At 39.8% G+C, this 23546-nt stretch overlaps 1 protein-coding gene across 1 annotated transcript in view; it reads right to left on the reverse strand.

Moving 5' to 3' along the window:
- Positions 1–975: 975 nt before the first annotated feature.
- LOC124155848 (nose resistant to fluoxetine protein 6-like) overlaps positions 976–23546 on the reverse strand; it is a 36699-nt gene continuing 14128 nt past the window's right edge. The window contains exons 5-15 of the mRNA XM_046529998.1: positions 22120–22331; positions 21674–21744; positions 19312–19538; positions 17290–17450; positions 16467–16635; positions 15254–15447; positions 13990–14119; positions 12674–12863; positions 6731–6873; positions 1782–1884; positions 976–1305 (exon numbers count right to left, since the gene is read on the reverse strand). Coding sequence (XP_046385954.1) covers positions 1157–1305; positions 1782–1884; positions 6731–6873; positions 12674–12863; positions 13990–14119; positions 15254–15447; positions 16467–16635; positions 17290–17450; positions 19312–19538; positions 21674–21744; positions 22120–22331 — 1749 coding nt within the window. The 3' untranslated portion in view covers positions 976–1156. The remainder of the gene's footprint in view (positions 1306–1781; positions 1885–6730; positions 6874–12673; positions 12864–13989; positions 14120–15253; positions 15448–16466; positions 16636–17289; positions 17451–19311; positions 19539–21673; positions 21745–22119; positions 22332–23546) is intronic.

The following is a 23546-nucleotide window of genomic DNA, read 5'->3' on the forward strand; positions in this document are numbered from 1 at the left end:
CAAGGGTATTTTGAGCCGGGAATTATACTGGAAATCCATGCGTACACATAACCGGCCCCAAATAATGTGAATTGTTTGAGCATCGTTTCTTATTTACATTAGGAATCGAATGCTTATGCCGCATGTTATTTTCTTATGCCCGGAATTTATCTTCGCCGTGTACTAAGTCGACCTCAACTGGGTGAAATTAGATTTATTGTTAATATGTCGACATTTCACTATAACTCGCCTGAATTTTTTGAATTGATATGAGACGAAAAAGTCTGATGAATTCCAGATGAATTTAACTTGTTACCTTCAATACGTTTGAAATTATGCATATGTAACTACTCCCTTTACGCTTCAACTTTCGCATACAATGTGAAATCGTATGTATGTATTTTTTGTACGCGCTCGATTCAAGGCACTTGAGATGAAAATGATAGTATTAAGTTTATGACTCGGATGATTTTGTGTCTTTCGTCGAACAAAGTTCGCAAGCAGTCAAGCGATGCATAAGAGTACTGGTATCATCGCTTGACTACTTGCATTGTTCAAATGATTACCGCCCCTAGAAAATTCAGAGTTTATATTCGTTAATGAGGGTTGCAGGCATCACACAAATCCACTAGAAGAACTGTATGGCAGGTGCCTGTAGAGAGCCTTTAAAATTTACTCCGCATCTGTGACCTAATGGCCCATATACTCGGTCGATTCGTTTCCCATAGCATAAATAATGTGTATAAATCATGCAATCGAAGCGATATAACTGCATGCGTTAGCGGAAACTATCAATTAAATCAGCATCCAAGCAATTTCAAGAATTTTCTATTGTCTTTCTTAGTAAATATGAGTTTTATCACTTCATTTCAACTCCTTTGGTCCACTGTTTTTGCCATACAGTGGATGTCACCCGTGACACTTATTCACATTGATGGTGTAACTTCTCGAAGAAAGTAGCACAAGTAACAGTATTCACTTTTTGATTTCGCTTGGTGTAGGAAATAATGGTAGTCACACTTTTTAACAGTTTTTCCCAAGGGGTAACCAGTATTTCCACTGGCGATGTATATATATATATCCCATGGTCTTCACTCGTGGATGTGAAAATGAAAGTTGTTGTACACTAAGGTGACTGAATCATTGGAGAAACCATTCTTTGTGAGCATTTGGAAGATCACGTATTTCTGCTGAACTCGTCTGCGTTCTTCTCCGTAAATCCACAGGAGGCTCGAAGATCTTGCGTGGCAATAGATCTGTCTTTGGTGAAGTCAAGACTCTTTTTCATTGTCTCATTTTCTGGTCCCGGGGGTCGTACTTTCATTTCTATTGGAAGAAAAAATTATAGTTATCACTTGCAAAGGTAAGTAAGCAGTTAATTTAATTTATGATGATGATGACGAGTTTTTATAACATTAAAAAGATGCTATTCCATAAAAAACTAATCATAATTATTTAATAATCGTACATAAATGTCCCAAATATCTATCTGAAGTACAATTTTAATTAAATGCTATTCATTAGGAGGATCAATCTGCAAATTATTTCCCGTCAAACTCTATTTCCAATTTATCATATGGTACAAATTTTAAACTATGAACAGGTTATGATTAATAAACGAACTATAAAGGCTTCACAATTGTAGAAGAAAGGATAATTCGGAACAATTTTCAATTTTATGAAATCTATATCTTATAAGTTTCTAGTTTCAGATAAAATTATTTACTTCATGTTTCTTGATCATAAATAGATATCACCTTCTATTACATTGTATTTTCGATTAATACATTTTCCGCACTTACCGAGCCCATTCATTATTTTCCACAGCTCAATGAATGGCATGAGGAAAAGGACCGTGAGGACCACGGATAGGGAGAGAACGGCTGCTATTTCATTCAGGTCAATCTGGAACGGAAAGAAACGCAAAGTCTCAATAAAACCATGTGATATCATCAAGTTATCTTATAAATTATTCAGTACTTGTTTACCGAAAGCGACGTGTCGGCCCCGTCACAACGGATCTTGTAACTTAATGGGTCTTATAGTTTTTTAATTTTAATTTTTATTTAAATATATTGTTATAATTCTTGTTTATTTAAGTTGTTTTCTTTTTCTCGTTATTTTTTATTATCTGTCGAGGATATTATTTTTTTGGAGAAAAATTTTGGTCAAGTGCGACGGATCGACGTGGAATTGAAATTCTTGTATAACTGACAAGAAAAAAAGACAAGAAAATTAATATTGTATCAGTTTTTGAACTTGTCCTGTCAAATATTGTCTGCGTTCTCTAAACGCGTCACCTTTTGTTCCTTATTTAAAAATTGTGCTGATTGGAGCACATTTCATGCTACATTCAGTAATTTACATTCGCATAAACAGTGTTTTATCTGTATTATGAGGCTTTTCTCGGCAATTTGTGATCCAGAAGAAATTACCCCGGGTGAAGAGGTCGATGCTGGGGTTAATTTGGACAGGATACTCTTAAAAATCTTATCTCTTAAAATTTTGGAAGGGTCCACTCTTGTTTCAAAACGATTTTATATTTGCTTCTGTTATTCAATTCATAAGCAGGGTAACCACCTATCCCATCACCCGGACGGAAGCCTTAGAATACATCTCTATAAATTATGCTGGCAACAATTACTTCCTTCGTACAACATCCGTGACTGGGAACAAATGCGTCTCTCAATATCCTTCGTTATGAAATCTCGCAATATTTATTTCCATTAACTTTTTTTCCATTTCAAATAGTATTTGAATAATTTAGTTCGGTCGCATTCAAGAAATTTTTTCGAATGAGAAGGGGTGCGGTTAAATCGTAGAGGGGTAGGTTTTGTAAAGAGGTTAATTTGGACAGGGTTACATTACAGCTCCCTTTTCTTAAAATTTCGTGAAGATCCACTATTGTTTCAAAATGTTATTTACGTTTGATTCGATAATGATAATGATAACTTAATGTTTCCTAGCACAATTCCCCATACGGCATAATCAAACGTAATTGAATAATCGCTAAATAATCTTTACATATTGTAGGAATAACACTAAAAGTTAGCTAAGCTACGCTTGAAAACGGATATTTTGGAGATTTCCTTATATTTAGATTTTTTCAGTACGAGTCCACCCAGATACGAAATGATGCAAAAGTATATTAATCTATTTACTACGCATAGATATCTCGAAATACGTGTAAAAAGATAATGGTGTTACAAAATCAAGTGGGCCGTATTGTGAGCTTTTGCTTTTGTTATATGAACGCAATCTCAATCAAAATCTAATCTTACCCAACGTCCATGGCCTTGGAATATTAAACCTCTTCCTTTTCGATTACAAAGAAGAATCCAGCTTTATATAGGAGTTCTTATTTCATTTTTGAAGCAGTCGATGTGTTAAACTACAAGTAATACGTAAACAAGCCGATTGCCGATCGATGCATTACCATCAGTAATGCTTATGCTACTTACCTTAATTTATCAACCGCAAGTGAGTAGTGAAGTAGTTTTTCATGGAAATTGTTGTATCTACGTGGGAAAGAATTTAATCCATTTCGTCGCGGGAATCAATGGAGCAATCATTGATTTTCGGGACATTCATACTCATTCCTCCCTTTCAAGCCCTACCTTAAGCATTTTCACCCCCCCCCCCAAATGCGCGCTGTTTTCCTTAGTTTTCACCTAATCAAAGCTTCTATTGCTCAGAATAAATACCCAAGTTAAGTCTTTCGTCTTTTAGGCATATTCTCCGGATCTCATTCCTCATTATTCAACGCAGTGCTCAGAAGATTACGCTGGCCACAAGGCCGCGTATCAAGTCAGTTACTGTAATCAATCGACTACCGATGATTCTTGAAATTTTTGTTCCCAGATTTAATGGAGCCATCATGCAGGTTTAGAGATCTGCGCTCACTTCTCAAGCCGGCTAAATACCAAGGGCATGAATTGAATCTCTACCTCCCAAAAGCGACCTTGTTGCCAGCGTTATCTTCTGAGGGCTGCGTTGGATAATGGAGAATGAGGTTTTTATATCGCCTGAGAGTTATGAATACCGATGCAATGCTTTGAATTCTTGAAACTAATTCTATCGGGTTCCTGATCGCGAGCATCAATTTATATTTAAATATTTTTTTAGTAAACTGTATGCTTACAATTTTCATCTTTAGGCGCATATTTATTCTAAATCACATGTGTAGGCTGAAATGTATCGATGAGGGAAAAATTATCCGTTACCTCCTCCCCCTGCGGTATGAAAATGTTTTAGATAAAAGTACAGGACGAAAAAAAAGATTACTATAAAATTATTCGGAATCAAAGTGAATAGGAAATTGTGAGCTAAAAATCTCATGGAATTTCGGCTATTGTGATTTTAACCAGCTGGAAACTATATACTCGAAAAAGTCCGCTGAAGTACCAAGATTTTTTAGATTTATTTTTGGACCTTTTGGGCTGTTTATTTTATTTTTTTTGAAGATAGGAAGGATACAAAAATATTTATATAGGGTGAAATCCAAAGAGATGGCTTTATGGTAATTTTGGAGATGTTTAGAAAAATTGTGTGCCCTGAAAACTTTGCTGAATGGGCTTGAGCTGTTTTGGGATTCACGGCTTCAATTTATTTAAGCCACGCATATTGTTGATTGGCTTCTACGTGATAAGTTCGTGCGTCTTTTCAGCCACCATCCTCTCTATCTGAAAAATTGATTTCTCACACCTTTCTGTTTCTCTTACTTTCTTTACTTTCCAGCTCATCGATTCGCTTCGTCTCATTTCATTCAATAAATACCTCCATAATTTAGTTCACATACTTCAGACATCTCCGATACTTCCTCCCTTGTCTATTACGTCTAGACAGCTGTAATATTCTTTTTTGGCGAATTCGTGCATCTTATATTTGTTTATTCTTTATTTTAATGCCGACCTATTGCTCTTATAACGATGTCTACTCAATTAATTCATCAAAACCCTCTATTTATTAATTTCACGAGGTCTTTTTTTTCAGGTGCAGTCATAAATTTCAAGATTTTCAATCCTTGTTGTTGTCATTATCTCAGTAGTTTCCTAATTTTTTTTATCATCATCATCATTAGTCAACAATCCTAAGATTGGTTTGACGCAGCTCTCCATTCCTCTCTCCTATCCGCTAGCCTCTTCACAGTGACATTTTTCTTCCTTTTAAAATCCTTTAACAACCTGTTTTATGCAATTCACTCAAGGCCGTCCCTTGCCCTTCTTCCTTTCCACCTTACGATTGTTTTCAGTAGGCCATCATGCCTCATAGACCAACTAAGTTGTCCCGTTTTTCCTCTCACTATGTCTGCTTATGGGTGGCCGATTTCAAAGCACAGCCGGAAGGTTATCATTTTATACTTACTTCTCGTTTATTGTTAGCGTGAAAAATATCATACGGCAGAATAAAAGCAACAATTTTATATAATGTTATTTCTCATTTAATGAGCTACTCAGCGTGTGACTTCGTTTTCCATTCAGAGGTCAAAATTCTCCTTAGAAGTTACGATTTCAGCATAAGATTCTTTCCTGTGTTTTTTTTTTTGCTGTTTACTCTCAGCGCTTAATTTCCTCTGATTAGTTTTTTCTGTGCGTCGGCCTATCTGATTTTGTAATCTCTCTTGCCTCATCGACCCGCGGTAAAACCTTCTCTATCTTCTTATTTTCATTTTTTCCCTTCTCTTGTCATGGTGAATCAATCTCTCCGTTTTTCCAACGAGCTATTGATTGCCTCGTTTGGTTTCAAATATCTGTTCATCTTAGCATTTCATGTGTTGCATATATCTACCCTTCGTTGTTTATCGATGAAATGCTACGATATCGTTTAGTATGTGGGTAAAAAAACAACTATTACTATTTCCGGAATACTTTAAAACATTTGTTTCCCTAAAAATATATACACAGTAACATTAGAGTCTTTTCCAAATACACCGTTTTCCGAATCCTTCTGTTTATACTTCTTATATCTCGTCAGTAACCACCGTTGCCAAGACTCTCGATCATTTCTCAGCAACAATATTTTTAAGGCAATACGCCTGCCATAAATTTATTTAGAGAGAGAGGGGAGGTCTGAGTCTAATTCAAATCACCCATCCCCTTAATATGATAAATTTGAACGAATTTCATTGCTGAGTGGACCACTATGTTGAGAAATTTACCAGAATTTGTAATAATAAATATTTATAAACGAAAAGAGTTTATTTAAAAATATCCTACGCTATGTAGCGCTGTGTTTGGTATTTGCTCACGATAATTTTTTTGAAATCTCAAATAATTTTTGGGGTTCCTTTACTCCCCAAAGTAGCCTCCGTAGGTACCTTTTATACGCATGGGTGCATGATACAAGCAACTCATCATACTCGAATATAAAGTGTAATCAATACTATTTCGTGTGATAAAATGAATTTGAATACTATTTTTTATTAATAAATAGTGCAATTGTGAGACGAATTATCGAAGTGAATACAACTCGCAAGGATGCATCAGGTCTCCATATTTCATAGGATGAAAATTAATAGCATGTACTTTCGGTCAGAATCGAAGTATTTCGGAGTTATAATGGGAATTATTCGCCTTATATCCGATTTTAGCCTTTCCTTTTGCTGAAAATCCATTGAATCAGCAATCCACCAATAATTCGATTTTCCATTTCCTTTTAGCTGACCCAAGTTAACTCCCTAGGGGTTTTCGTGAGTAGAGCTGTTATTTTTGGGAAACAATAGTAATCAATACTTCTCATCGAATATACTCACCACCGTACTAATGCTGAAATATTTTGGAGTCATCACGGTTCCAATATTGAAGAATATCACAACAATCTGCACCATGTAAACGGAATAGGACAGGCGGGAAAACACTTCAAACCCCTTCCAGCTGAGGAAACGGTTCAGCATTCCTGGAATAAAGTTTGATAAATAAGTTTATGGTCCTTGAAATAATTGTGTGCCACTACATTGATAACCCACTTTATTTCACGGGTCGACCAAGGGTAACGGTTTAAGATCATGGTAGTAAATAGAATGCTAGTTATAGAGAGCTCTAATGTAAGAACGGTGCTGTTTCAGTAATTAATAGGAAGATAGTAGGGATAGCATGGCAGAGATTCCTCAGAGGCTGTTCGATCCCTGCTTGAAAGCCTTGAGAAGGACACTCCAAATTCAGCATTTCGTCCATTCGGATGGGGCATTAAGCTGTTCTCCTCTTGGCGACTTTTGTTGGGATTAGGCCAATGTCGACGCCGGGATTCTTTTATGATAAACTCTGAATAATCCTAACGCACATCCTCCACGAATTTAATCATGAATGTAATAAATTTACTGCGGATAGGACGCCATAATCATACGCTACATTTAAGCTACAATAGCATCATTTTTCAGTTGATTTTCTCCAGTTAAAGTTAAATAATTGAATGTTGAATCCAGGAGCAATCCAGAATTTCTCTATGAACCTCAAAACAGATTCTTTACGTACAAAACATCAGTGAAAGTTATAGGCTCTAGTGTGTGAAACGCCAAGCACCAGCCAACAGTTGGCCCTGAAGAGGAGAGACGGGAACGAGTACTTAATATGACTCAGGCCGCATTTTTACCCTCTGATTTTCTGGCCTTTTCCATCTACCACAGCACCGTTGTCCTCGTCCGTTTGCTATTATATGTTCCTATCCCTTTCTTTCCTTATCTCTGAATTATATGTTTATAACCGATCGAAAAGAACAGACACAAATTTAATATTATAAAACACAGAAACACATAAAAAAGAGACTCCGAAAAACTTGCAGACGTTTCAACGGGATGACCCGCTGTCTTCGGTGCCGAAGGTGAACTGCAGCAGTACTTATTATTATATTACTATATGTCATCAACGGGCTGTTCGAAATGGTCCGGCAGGTGCTGCCCCTCTGGGGGACGCCGAGGAACTCGGACGGTAGAGCCAGTAAGGAGGGTGACGCGCAGTCAGTCGCGCGGAATGGTGTAGAGAGACGGTGCGAGTTTTGTTAAGGGAGTATCCCTCGAGTGCTGTAATAATCTTTGCTACCTCTGTTAATAAATGAAGCTACCTCACAGTTCAGAAGTGGGATTGACCAGCGAGCTGCGGTGGAGTTGTTCGTGCACATCCAGCCATCAATAGATAGAACATCAAAAACCCCAGTGCGGACTGAGTAAGGTGAGAGAGTGTGGTTCTAGTGTAGCAATGACCAGTCCGACGAATGCGTCGTGGGATGGCGAGTGTCGCGTAGGTAGCTTCAACGGGGTCCATTCTGCGGAAGGAAGGGACGCGACTGAATTGGCGGGAACATGTCGAGAGCAGGAGAGCGAGGCCGGCGTGGCCAGGGAGCATAGTGAGATGCACCGAGAGGCTACCGCTAAGTGGGTTCTGCCTGCGTCGACGCCGTTTGCCGCGAGAGACAAGGCTAAGGAGGATATACAGGCAAGAGGACCCGGTGAGCAACCGCGCGAGGCTACTGTCGTGTGGCCTACTAAGGGCAGAGAACCGTCGTTGGGAAATTGGCGGTATCCTGTCGGAGAGAGTAGCGTCCTTAGAAGCGCAGCGGAGAGGGAACAAGCGCTCTTGCAACACGAGAGAGAATTGCTAGAGAGAGAAAGGAAACTTCTAGAACGTGAACGAGATCTTTTAAATGGGCAATCGTTAGTTCTTGAGAAGAGTATGGTGGGTTATCGAGAAATAGCAGAGCAATTATTGCCGGAGTTTGAACCTTCGCTAACCCTGGGGTTCACGGCGGTACAGTGGGTCAGGCGAGTAGAGAGCATTGCATCAGCCTACGGATGGGACGAGTCGATGTTGTTAGCCCAATCCGTTAGTAAGTTACGCGGAGCGGCGAAACTATGGCTGAATAGCGTAGCCGAGGAAGTACACTCTTGGGAGGCGTTCAAAAAAGGACTATTATATTGTTTCCCATCAGTGGAGGACCAAGCCGACGTGCACTTGAGTCTTACAAAGAGAAGAATGCAGCGTGGCGAGACGCATGAGTCATATGTTTACGCGATGAAGACTATCGCTAGGCGTGGTGAAGTAAATGAAGCCTCCCTTATCAAGTACATTCTAAATGGCATGTGGGATAAGGAACTAGTGAAGCTGCTGACTATGTGTGACTTTGAAGATGTAGAAGGACTATTACGCAAGATAAGACGATACGAGAGTGTCACTGATAGGGCCAAATTGGGAGATAGGGCAAACTTTCACAATCGACCTCCTGTGACCATTGACAAAAGGGCTGAAGTCAAGGAAGTGAGGGGCGAAAGGACGCCTACCCAGGGCGTTTGTTTCAATTGTGGAAAAGAGGGGCACCTCGCTAGGGAGTGCCGAGAAGCTGCCCGTGAGAGAATTTGTTACCGGTGCAAGCAGACGGGACATATGCAGAAAGATTGTTTGCAGGCAACACCGAGAACGACCCAGAATGAGAAAAAGTGGAACGTTAGGAAAATCACACGACCCAATTGCATCATAAAGGACGAGTACCACAAGTGGATAGAGATAAACGACGACAGGGTGGTTGGCTTCGTTGATTTAGGAAGCGATGTTGTCGCCCTGAGAAGAGACGTTGCACAAGAACTAGGAGTCGAATATGAGGCGAGCCAGAAGCGTTTAGTTGGGTTTGGATCAGGGGGTTGTGAAGCTATTGGCACGAAACGAATGATCTTGAAAGTAGACGATGTGAATGTGGAAGTAGAGGTTTTAATTGTCCCAGAAAATTCTCAGGAGGATGCTATCATTGTAGGGCGGAGTGCCTTAGACCAACCAGGAATTCGGGTCGAAAAGGAGTTTGGGAGACTCACCATTTCCAGAGAAAACGCCGACCTTAGTGAAAGAAAGAATTCTCAAGTGCGGAAGGTGGAAGAGGAGTCACGGATCCAGAAAGACGAGATACACATGAACGAGAACCTGACGACGCAAGACGAAGGGGCACTATGCGACCTCGTAAATAAATTCAGGGGATGTTTTGCTAAAAACTTAAGCGAGTTAGGCAAGGCGAACTTCACCAGCATCAGCATTGACTTGAATGACGACAAACCCGTGAAGTCACGTCCGTATCGTCTGCCTTACGCAAAAAGAGAGAGCATGCAAAAAGCGGTAGAACCTGAGATGGTGGACTCAAAAATATTCACCACCAGAATTCAGCAGGAGGATTGGCTGTTGACCATGCAGCTGCAAGATCCGAGTCTCCAGGAAATACATGCGACATTGAAAAAGCCAGCACAGACAAACGAGGATAAGCAAGTGCACACTGATTATGTAGTAAGAGACCATCGAATATGTCGAAGAGTGGAGGGGGGAAGTCGTTGGGTGGTCCCAAGAGATGCGATTTGGAGAATCATAAAGGGGAGCCATGATGACATGGGACATTACGGAGAAGAAAAGACTCTGGAACACCTGAGAAGATATTTCTGGTTCCCGAGGATGAGACAAAGGATAAAGAGATATATCGCAGCCTGTATCGAATGCGCGTACCACAAGAGACCAGGCGGGAAAAGGGAAGGAATACTGTACCCAACTAAGCGCGAGGGTACGCCTTTTCATACCGTTAACATAGATCACCTAGGACCGTTCCCTCGTAGCAAAAGAGGCAGTGAATACGTCCTCGCGTACCAAGACAATTTTACGAAGTTCATAGTACTACGAGCTGTGAAAAACACGAGGTCAAAACCAGTCTGTGAGGCCTTGAGTGAGATAGTTAGCTTGTTTGGTTGTCCGGACCGTATCATTTCGGATAGAGGAACGGCATATACGTCGAGAGAATTTGAGGAATTTTGCGAGGGGCATCAGATAAAACACATCAAGAACGCCACTGCAACGCCTAGGGCAAATGGACAAGTAGAGAGATCAAACGCCATAATTACTCGAGCTATCACTACGATGAATTCAACGGAGGATGGAAGTGATTGGGATGGGCGCTTGAGAGACATTCAATTTGCCATGAACTCGATGAAGAACAAGACGGTGGGAGCCAGTCCACATGAACTGTTGTTCGCGTACCGCCCGCGGAATGCGTTAAGGAACCGAGTTGTAGTGACATTGCAGGAAGATGAACCTGAATTGAGCAAAGAAGTGATAGAGGAGGTTAGGAAGGAAGCTTTAGGCAGGATGGTAACATGTCAGGAGAGGCAGAAGAAAAGGTTTGACGAAGCTCACAAGGAGCCAAGAAAATACGTGCGGGGAGAGTTAGTGTTAGTCGAGCGAGAAGCCCAGGCGACGGGAACGTCTCGAAAGCTAGCACCCAAATTTAAGGGACCATACAGGGTGGAGAAGGTATTCCCCAGGGATAGATATTTGCTGACAGACATCCCAGGAGCAGCCAGAACCCAGAGGAGGTTTCATTCGGTCTTTTGTGCAGATCGAATGAAACCATGGTGCCAACCCCCACCAGACTACGACCCCGATGCTGTAGAAGAAGATGACAACCCACCCCCATGCAGCCCCGGAGACCAGGGAGCCCACGAGCAGATTCAAGAGGAATCCGATGCTGTAGAAGAAGATGACAACCCACCCCCATGCAGCCCCGGAGACCAGGGAGCCCACGAGCAGATCCAAGAGGACCCCGATGCTGTAGAAGAAGATGACAACCCACCCCCATGCAGCCTCGGAGACCAGGGAGCCAACGAGCCGATTCAAGAGGAATCCGATACTGTAGAAGAAGAGGTCAGCCAACCGCAAGAGCGGGCCGAGGACGGCCCTGAAATCAGGAAAGGCCGACTGTCATCAACGGGCTGTTCGAAATGGTCCGGCAGGTGCTGCCCCTCTGGGGGACGCCGAGGAACTCGGACGGTAGAGCCAGTAAGGAGGGTGACGCGCAGTCAGTCGCGCGGAATGGTGTAGAGAGACGGTGCGAGTTTTGTTAAGGGAGTATCCCTCGAGTGCTGTAATAATCTTTGCTACCTCTGTTAATAAACAAGCTACCTCACATATATATATTAACACAACTGACTGATGTGCCAGAGGATCAATGTATGGCTAGTGTATGGATCGAAGTTCCCAAAAGTATTAAACTCTCCATAATTATATGCGTTTTAAAACAAACTTCCTCCAGCACTTGGTCCGGTAGAGTATTTGGAGGAGGCGACCGACAGCTTAGGCAATTTGAACCGTGAGGGAAGGGTAAGGAATGAAGGGTGAGAGTGGCTTAGCGTCGGCATAATCTGCTCTCAACAAATGAACAGCAAAGGGACCACAGCTTAACGTTCCATCCGTCGGACGGAGTGTTGCGCTTGAAGTGTCCTCCACACATTACAAGCAGGGATCGAGAAACCTGTGAAAATTTTCTGTCACCGCTGCGATTTGAACCCTAGCCCACGGGGTGTTAACCTTACACTCTAGCCACCACGTCAACCCGATCCTCAGTTGCAGTATTTAAAAAGCGATAAATCCCCAGTCATCATAGCATTACTCCATAGGTTGTCCCTTAATTGGAATTATCAATATCACGTACCCACTCATTTCGCACGACCACCACAGCTTCCTCCGTTTTTTTTCAAATTTACTTTTTGTTTATATTTTTTTTCAGAAGTGTCAATGCTAAATGTGCACTTTTGATACAATTATTTTAATTGTTTACATTTGTGAAAAAATTCCATAGAAAATTAATAAATTAAGAGTTATTACCATGTGCCCATAGTAACATACATGCCATAGCTTTTTTTATTCAATTTTTTTATATTTTAACTTGAAAATTTTTAACTAACCAGCTTTCCCAACGTGACATACGTAGATCACCCATCCCAAAGTAAAGCTCCATAGAATCGGTTGCAAGGCTCCGAAAAGTGACGCTGCTCCGATATCAGCGACATATCCTCTACTTGCAGCCCCCTTGGCCCCAAAGAAGGAATAGTATCCCGTGTAACACGCCAAGCACCAGCCAGCGAACAGTTGACCCTGAAGAGGAGAGACGGGAATGAGTACTTAATGCCTTTATATATATATACATATTATTATTATATTACTAGATATATTAACACAACTGACTGATGTGCCAGAGGATCAACATATGTCTGTTTGTTATTTACAAAATAAGATCGTTTTATCTCATTTTTCTTCATATCCCGCACAGAAATAGTTTTGTGAGATGGACTCAATAATGAATGAAATCTTTTTTTAGCTTTACCATAAATTATATCTTAAAATGTGGCTATGTTTGGGAACAAATTTTTGTGAGTCAGTCTTATGATTTCTCGAGGATATTTTATAATTTAGCTAATATAATTGTACTATTCGAAGCGGTTCCTTAATTTTCTTTTAAATTATAGAAATAGTCGTCTGACCATCGTAATAATTTCTGAACACTCTAGTTTATTTTTTCCGGCTTTTAAAAACCACCCGCCCATGCAATTCATTTCTAATTAGGCATTCATCTTAAAATGGATAGATTTTAAAATTTTTAATTACTGTACTGAAAATTCTTTTTTAGCGTAGCGAGAGGAAGTGATATTCTCGGAATAGGTGCTCTGCAGAGATGACATGGTGAAGGTGACATGGACCTTCGGAAAGTATCTCACGTGAACCAGTAATGCGTGAATTCATGAATTGGGATCAATGGAGGGGTAAAAACTGAACAGTGAAACAAATATTACCTGTTAGTGATAGACTTGAGAGTTATAGTGCAAGATAATTAATTTTGGAAAGTAAGAAAAGCTTCCTTAAAATATATGTTTGGACATTAAAGGCAATGCAACTGATAATTTTGATCATGATCTCCTCTTGTACAAGAATAATGACTGATACCACAACTTCTATTGGAGCACAGAAAAAAATACCTCGTGTCAGAGCTAGGAGTGAGCGAATGTTATTGATCGTAAGTATATCATAAGATGGAATGTTTAGAGAACTTCACACGTTTTGTTTAGTAGTTTGAATTTGAAATTTTGAAACGATTGGGTTTGCTTAAACTAGGTTGTAGAGTAGACCATCTTTCACGTTTATTTACAGTTTTCTTTTAGTTTTTATTATTTGCTGTGGATATTAGTAATTTCGTGACGCGATGAAGTCTTGTGGAGAAACTCACCTTTCCAAGAGTTGTTTCACCTTTGGTTCTCCTTAGCAAATATCCCAGTCCGATTCCGAAAAGATATGGTGTGAGTCTGTGGACAGGATTGAGGTACACTAGTCTTGCAGCAAGAGTCATCTCGGAAACCCTGAGGGAAGAAAAAGGAGATGAATTCAACAATATTACCCATTTCGACGGGTGGTATATATAAACGTAGTTAACCGTATCTCTCCGAATATATGACGCACTTTGAATATTAGCAGCACTGCGGTTTTGAGGCCTCAAAGTCTGAAAAAAGCGCCCTTATAATTGGATTTATACCTAATTATGCTTTTGAGCAGCCTAATAGTCTGTTTAGTATTCGATTTTTTTCGGGTATTTACTTATCATTTTGAAAAAATAAGAATAACTTTGTTTTTCCACTCATATTTATTTTCTTTTTTTCTCTTACCTTAACCTCTTTCAATTAATGATTAAAGAATTCCTGGAGTAGAGGTCATATAATGCCAACAAACAACTTTTTGCATTATATGACATGTACTCCAGGAATTATTTAACCTTATATTTATTTCAAACTTCATTGCGTCTTATGTTTCGAAGATGAACTTCATCACCAGGCGCACTGGTAACAGAAGATATCCTATTTATTGGCACTCAAACTTGGGGGAGGTGGAATGGGGAAGTAAGGGTTTGGGCCGCCCCCATAACATGAAAAAACTTAGTCCATCCTTCTCGATTTCACCTCCCCCTAGTTTGAGTAACAGTAATACGATTTCTGCTTTTACCAACGTGTTTGATGATGAACACCCTCTTCGAAACCTATGTACCAGTGAAGTTTTGTGACAAATTTATGTGGGAAAATATTGTTAATCTAATTATTTAAAAACTGTTGGACTCATCGGAAAGCGTTTCACTGATGTTAAACAAATTAGACTGCGAGCCGCTATACATAGAATCGGAGGCTGCGCGCTAGGATTGAGCTATTGAGAATAGATATCGATAGCTATATTTCCAGGTCCGATAGAAACAATAAATTAAGAGAGATTTTTTACCGAACGGATAGGTAAGGAAATTTGTTTTTCCACTGAAAAACAAAAGAACTTCAATAAATTGTAGTCTTAGTAAACTTTAATAATTTCGTCAAGAGCATTTCCTTTGTATTTCTTAACGGCTGGTGTGTTAACATACCTCACTCTACACCTATTGAGGTGGCTTGCGAGTTATTATATAGATGTAGATCTCTAGTAAAAATCATTGTCAAACTTAGATAGGGAATACTTACGACACGCCGTGGAAAATGACCGAGTTCAAGCTCGAGGTGTAGATGATTGCGTATTTGTACGACGCCAAAGCGGCGACGATGGCTAGGACGATTATCGGTCCCCTCTTGGGCCACTTCCACAGGAGCAGGATGAAGAATGGTGCCGAGAGGTACATCTGCATGTCCGTGACCAGTTGGTGCGACGGCGGGTAGCACTGAAAAACATCGGAAGGAATCGGATTTATGTTATTTTAAATGGCGGTAAGTGACGTGCCGAAGATTTGCTCGGAGCGAAATGTTGTCATACCCCTGATGGAAATGAATATTTGACACGAGGGATTGGAGCCAAGTAATATAATGACGGACACGTACAAATGAATCTGGTTAAAATGACAGTTTGCCGAAGCTCATAGGAGATCCCAGGGGTGACACGTGAGAAATTATGAGAATTTATTCTCGCGTTTGGCTTAAAACTTCTTTCACTTACTCAGGACCGACGGTTAGAGGCGCCATAGAGATATTTTTTTGGAGGATTCAGATATTTGTTATTTTTATTATTTCGGGAGAATCGAAAAAATATAGAATAATTCACTTATTCTGAAAAGTGTATGCCCATACGGTTATTTGGAGATGTATTGGCAGTATATACCGATAAATGAATGTTAAACGTTAAGTCTACTTTAGAAAACTCCTCCATTAGTCGTACTGTCTTTTATCCCTGGGTAGGCAACTGCGTTCGAGTGGATTTGTTAGCGATATTGTTCTCTGGGGCGAAAGGAATACAATGTGAGGGATATCCATACCTGTCCTTACTCATCATTTAAGAAAACGTTTTATATCCAAATTGTTATTCAAAAGCCAAAACGAACATAGGCGACATGATTTTTAGCTTTGTAATTTGCTTCCAGAGTGTGCCCGACTAGTTTTTTTAAAGCTGGTGCGTCATAATCAAGGGTATCACGTCAAGTCTCCGAATTTTTAAGAGTGAAAAGGACATGCATACTAAAATCCTGGAATTACTAGGAGTGCTACTCCCATCCTCCAAGAATGTGAGTTTATATGTCTTGTCCACTCCTAATACTTCTTAGCTATTGTTAGACTTTTAATAATGACGATCCTGCATTGAAACCAGAAGGGGGTTTATAAATACTGTGAGGAATATTTATAAGTTTTAACAATTTTCTTAGCATAAATAGAAGTTTTAACAGGAATGCTGTTTTTAAAAGAGACTCACCATGTTTTCCATGCCGTTGAAATTATTGGCATAAAGGAGTGTTTTGGCGACCACCCATGGTCCTCTACAATTCGTCACGAAATGGTTAATCACTCTCATATCTTGTGGTCCTGTGTGTTCTGTGAGCTGACCAACGAACAGGACTATCACCAAAAAGATTGGGGTGAACCTGAAATAGAGGAGGGACAGAAAAAATTATCAACCAATGTCCGATTTCTATTATATTTTCCGCATAAATTGATTTGTTCAAACTCTTTCATCTCATGATTAACCTTGGAGTTCAGCATAAATTGTTTCTTAGTTGAATTATTCTCCGTTACTTCATGGACATATAAAACTCTTTGCACGATATTTTCCAAGTGAAGAAGTGTATTTATGATTGAATTTATCTTCTCATAGTGCTGAGAAATTAACCATTCACAGTGTGCATATCGATGGCTAAGTTCTAACAACACGTATCTCAAAATTTGGCCGGTTTGAGACAGGCATCTTAAACAGTGCAGTGACATTAAAAAAATAAAATTCAATCAAAAAGCAACTATTTTTTGCAAACGTATGCTTCTTCTTCGGCTTTATGAATTATTAGTTTTTAATTTCAGTGTACAATTAAAAATATAAATCTTTTCTTTTGCTCTCCTGAAAAGTTGCTATTTTTGAGATACGTGTTGTTAGAACATCGATATGTTAAAGCGGAGTAAACTCATCTTTAGGATTTCATTTTTGCAATTGGTACTAAGAACCAATTAGGGTAATTTTCAAGTGAATGTTAATTTAAATGGGCAATCCAGTGCGTATACACAAAATAGCAGGTTCTGATTCTTACTTGAAGTACCGCTGTAGGTACATCCTTGGAATGTTCATTCCTTTGCCCTCCTGGAGTTTTTTAATGGCAAAAAAAGACGTAAGCAGGCCGCTGAGAATGACAAAAGTGTCGACGTTGTTCCAGAAGGCTCTGAAAATCATTGTCCATTCTCCCTCAAAAAGCTGAAATGAAAAAGATTTTCACTCAGGCACATGTCTTTAAATTTTTACTCACTACATAAAATAATGTTGAGAATTTGAGAATGTGGGGTGAATATTATCCGAAGGAATATAATTGAAGTAAAAATTTTCAAATGAACATCTGTTTAGATCACCGATTACAAAAGTTAACAAAAATTGTTTTTACATTTTAGCAAAGTCATAAAATAGAGAAATTTACGTGCTTTCTCGATAACATTTTTAGGCTCATTTGACTCTGAATTAAATAGATGATGTGAAAGTTACATATTTCATCTGTCGTTCTAGTTGCAATTAATGATTCAACTTTCTTCACATGCATAAGAACTGTCTCAATTATTCATACGAAGGTGTGCAGAGATAGCATGGTTTTCTGCGCTTACTTATGTGAGTTTGCTTTCATTTTGAAGCCAGCGTGCAGAATTGAGCTTATTTAGAATGCCATTTATTACAGCCATTACATTACAGGGCTGGTATTTCTCAGCATTGGGAGTACTTATGAGAGGCTCGGTTGTTGGTCGCAAGTTAGAGCCGGTGAAGTGATTCAACTATCTGAATCGCACATCACGGGGAAACGTTCACACCAGTAAGGATATCGGGAGGAGAGTTCCAAAGAAGTGATCAATGTCCCAGCAGCATTCAGACAACATTGTCTGCGTTCACATATGGCATTTTAATCCAATTAATATTGAATGAATATCTATCAAATATCCAAAGAACCCGCCAAACAATGTTGCATCAATGTACAACAGTTGACATCGAGGTCCATACTATAACATCTCTCAGATATCCTCACAACATCTAATCAGTAGATAATGGGTACGCTCCTTATTATTAGTTGAAATCTCCAGACATACTGACAAAACATTTGTGCTCTTCAATTCTATACAGAACATATGCAACCTATGGATACTGTTTGGAATAAGAATTTTTTAATATCACGGATATTACAACTTGGATGTAACGATATTTTAACATCTCGTCTATGTAACGTTGTCTCAACTCTTCTTGGATGTTACAAATAGGATATTCATGTAACATTGCCGATATGTCCATCGTGTAATTACAACGTGTTTTGGACCTTCTTCATTAATCTAATGGATATCGTCTGCTACTTGGGTTCTGTCAGCAAGGGTAGCGTTGACAAATTTGAGAGTAAATGAAAGGATCAATGTAAATAAAACGCTTGTGAATGGTCTGATCTAGAGTTTAGCGCTATATGATTCGGAAACGTGGACGCCTAAGAAAGAGAACGAGATACGACTGAAGGTATTCGAAATGTGGTAGTAGCAATGAATGGAGAAAGCTAAGTGAAAGAAGAGGAAAAGGAACAACGAATCGACAGCTATGGTCGGCATGGAGCGGGAACTTCTAAAAGTGTTACGGAGGGCTGGGTATGACGGGTACTGAGTGGTGAGGGGATACTAAAAAAGTCTTAGAGGGAAGAACCCTTGATTAACGGAGAAGGTCGGGGAGATAATAGGACTTATAGAAAAAATGAGTAGGAATAGGCCTGGCTGGTGAATAAAAAAGGGAGAATAATTTGGGAGGGGAATTGAAATAATTCTCCGTGGAAACCCGATCCGATGGAGATGATTACAACATCAGTTGATTAAATGAAATACTTTTTTATTCACGGCCGTCTTCATCTAACCTCACCTCAGTAAACCTAACCTTGATTTAAGTATATTATTTACTGTACTAGAATTTTTCATCCAAGTAATGGAAAAATTATTCTTTTTCGCTAACTATAGATAATAATGGTGGTGTGCGACTGGATAAATTTATTATGACATTTTTAAGCTCCAATGTAGGCGTTTGGAGGGTGGCGTAGTTCTAAACTCACCTCAGCGACGTATGTCCGGTTTGTGTAAGGGATGAAGAGTCCGAACACCATTCTGTGGATTATGTAGATGCTGAGGGAGAAGATCGCCCGGATTCCGTGGAGGCAGCCGATGTCATCGGCCGGTGCGGTTGGCTCCTCATTCGCCTTGTCAGTTCGGAAGAGTTCGCGAAGGTTGCGACGAATCGAATATGCCAGGAGGACTCGGCTACCCACACTCCTTGTGGTGACTGAAAAGAAGTAAATGATACCTGTGAGTAATCATGAACGAGAGCGATTTTCGGTCTCTATAAGCAAGATTGGAATGGCAAATTACAACGTTACTTCATGTCCGATGATGAATGAGTACGGCGATTGCTCGCGAAAGAATCCATTTAAATTCGACAGCATCACAACACGATCAACAGAGACTGTGGCTACAACATTAGATAAACCCGGGACCACCTCCCAAAAAATCGGAGGGGGGGCCTGACAGACATTCAGGAGACGCTGAGAGGGCAACCGCTCTCAACCACGGCATGGATGAAATGGCATTGGATTCCTGAATCCTTTTAGACGATGGGCGAGTTGCATGTCGAAACGTTGGAAATAGATATGGAGGACCTTACCCGGTGCAGAACCCGAGAAACCTTTACTGCTAAGGCGATGGCTATTTTACATGCCTTTTTTATATATGTTGACATTTTTATTTCCATTAAATTAAACACTAACAAAGAAGGAGAAACCTCGGAATTTAAGTAACGTATGCAGGGTGTTTAAGGAGGAATATGAAATACTTCAGGAGGTAATAGGGGAGACAATTTAAGTTAAACTTTTAAAATATTTTTTTCATTAACATGGGGTCACAGCTACTAGAGTAAGCGTATTGTTGATACTCGCTCAAAGCTCTCTTTAATTTAGTTCATAGCTTAATTGTTTCAGACAATTATAATCACACATTGTCGTCCAATCTTATATATTATTTAAGGGCCTTAAAAATCAAGAGTATTAAATAAAGTTTCAAAAAGGCTGGATACCCAAGAAAAACAGTTTTCATGGTAAATGCTGAGTGCATCCAAATATGCTTGCATTACCTTAGCTCAGTAACCAATGAGTTTCGACCCCATTTTTATGGACAAAGAATGCTTAAAATTATCTTCCCTATCACCTCCAGTGTTGCAGATTACTCTTGAAATACACTGCACTAATAAACATTTAATTTGCTTTTTTCATGACCCATCAGAAAACGGAATTTTGGATTTCAATGTTTGTCTCAGGTTAAGTTTACTACGCATAAACATCGACCGCTCTTTTTTATATTTACTCCGGCGAGCACCCTGATTGATCGTTGATCGTTAAATCTGATGAAGTTATCGATACCCCTTTTCTAACGAAAACACTAATACCTTTATGCTGGGCTTTCATTCGTTTATCCTCTTCATGTTTCAACGTAGGGTTTACATTTCGAGCAGATTTTAATTAAATCATCTTACACTTTATCGTTAAACCTCATTCGTTTCATTTCCGTTTTCATTATTATTATTATTAGAAGTATTCTACCGATTAAGGTAGGTTTCCATGGAGTATTCGAGAAGTGATCTGGGAGCTTCCCTTTCCTTCCAGCACTGCCTTCTTTAATTCAGTGTGAGGCCTACTCTCTTTCAGTCTATCTAAAAATCCTATTCTTTTCCTTCCCCTCCCTCGTTTCCCTAACATTCTACCCTCTAACACGATTTTCAACATCCCCTCACCGCTAAGCACTAACTCCATCCATACCTTCTGTCTCCTGCGTATCTCATCTAAAAGCTGCCTCTCCTCGCCAACCATATCCAACACTTCGTCGTTCCTTTTCCTCTCCGTCCATTTCACCCTCTCCATTCTTCTCCATACCCACATCTCGAATGCCTCCAATCTTCTCTCGTCTTCTTTCCTCAGTGTCCACGTTCCCGCACCGTAGAGAGCTACACTTCAAATCAAACTCTTCACTAACCTTTTCTTTAAACTCTTACATAACGATCCTCTCAGAAGCTCCTTCCTGTTCATGAACGCCTCCCGTTTTCATTATACGTCAATATTTTCAAAGATAGTCGAAGCAAATTTGGAACATTTCCTTTCAATCATAATGCAAATATAAGCACCTTTTTTTTATTATCCCTTGGTGCTGATCGAGTTTCTGTAATTTTCATGGAGTTCTACGTAAATCATTCTCGCAGAATTTACTTAACATTGACTTTCATGATTATCTTCTCAGAACAGCAAGTAATGATTTTATTTGGAACATTTGCATTACTTATTGCTTAGATTCATGATGGCTGATACATACTTTAGGCATAAATTAAAGCATATTTAATCCACTTATACATAGATATGGGTATCTCGTTCTTACCTTTTTTAGTTGTCTTTATGTCAAAAATGGTGCCAGCAATGGCGAATAATACCACGGTTGCGATCAGGCTTCTGAAAATCAAAAGTTGAATGAATTTAGTCCACTAGTAAATTTAGTAATAATTAATAATTTTAATCAAATTTTAGTACACTATTTAGTTCACTCAATGATGAATTTTTTCCAACCAAACATCTACTTCACGAAGCACTAATATCTTTAGGGTATTGAGTTTGCTGAGTGCCTCAGCCTTTAGTTTTTAAGTGTACCTCAATCGTTCCATCCTAAGAACTTTTTCCAATTGAATATCATAAGCTATAATTTTGATTTTTTTACCAACACTTTTTACCGAAGCATAAAAAAATAATGTCGTGAATCGGTGAGATCGTGTTTATTTTGAGGCAGCAATAAGAACACCGTGATCCTTTACTTTTATTAAGGAGACTTACATCGCGTAAACCGATCCAGGTGTGAGGCTGTACTGCTTTTTCACCTCGCAGGCTCCCTTCTCTATCTTGATTCGAAAGTTGAGTCCGCTGGAAGACCCGTTGATGGGCGAGAGCCTCTGGTTGACGGAAGCCACCACGTCCGCATCGGAGCAGGTGGAAGGCACGCACAGTCCCCAAGACATCGGGGTGAAGGTCGGGAAGAAACTCGGCGTCTTGCGTTCCGAGAGGATAAAAAGAGAGCATCGATAAACTTCCGCTTCAGGAATTGAATTTTGCTGATCGACTCTTAATTTTTTGTCATGTTCACGAATCGCATTATTTTTTTCGACATTCGCATTAAAGTAACTTTAGACACATTTTATTTCGTAGTCGGCTATTTTCATGACAATAAAGGGGTATCATAAAACAATAATAATCTATTATCATTAATTCTTTGGAATGTGTTAGGGATAGGGTGGCAGAGTTTTTTCAGAGGCTGCCCGATCTCAGCTTGATTGGGGATGGGGCACCTTGGCGCGGCCATCTCTCCTCGGCCGTTTTGGCGCCAAAGTGGGCGCGCCGTTTTTTAGTTTTCCTTTCGGCAAAAATACGATGGTAGTTTGTTGGTTTAGCTCACAAAGCACGATTAAAATACGTATTCAAGACGGCCACGCCGACAGAGCCGCGCCAAGATGTCCTAGACCCAGTGGCGGATACCGATGGGGGGCGCAGGGGCCGCGCGCCCCCCCCCCCCCCTTGCGGGCCCGTCCGTATTGCCAAACATTGCAGAACCACAATTATAACTTATTTATATCATAAGATGGCATTGTCTTGTATACGTGTGTAATGAATTTAATTAAGAATTTTTTAAGCTCTGCATGTTACTTGATTATTTTTTATTAGGCTAAAAGTAAAGGTAACTTTCAAAGGAAGATATTTTTAATATCTTCCTTTGAAAGATATAAGGAACCCCAAGATATTTTTTGCGCCCTCCCCCCTAGTTTTTCTGTATCTGCTACTGCCTAGACCCTGCTTGGGTGCCTTGAGGAGGCAGTGGCGGATACAGATGGGGGGCGCAGGGGGCGCGCGCCCCCCCCTTGCGGGTCCGCATGTATTGCCGAACATTGCAAAACCACAATTGTAACTTTTTTATATCATAAGATGGCATTGCCTTTTACATGTTTATAATCACTTTAAATAAATTTTTCATATACTCTGCCTGTGACTTGATCATCTTTTATTACGATAAAATTAAAGACAATTCAAGATATGTTGCGCCCCCCCCTTGAGTTTTTTCTGTATCCGCCACTGTGAGGAGGGCACTTCAAGTGCAGCACTCCGCCCGTCGGATAGGACCTTAAGACTTGGTCCCCTTGGCGCCATTCGTTAGAGCAGGCTAATGGCGACACCGGATTTCTCTCCTGTCAAACGACTAAGGGCGAGCATAT

The sequence above is a fragment of the Ischnura elegans genome, chromosome 3 (genome assembly GCF_921293095.1).
Source record: "Ischnura elegans chromosome 3, ioIscEleg1.1, whole genome shotgun sequence".
NCBI lineage: Eukaryota > Metazoa > Arthropoda > Insecta > Odonata > Coenagrionidae > Ischnura > Ischnura elegans.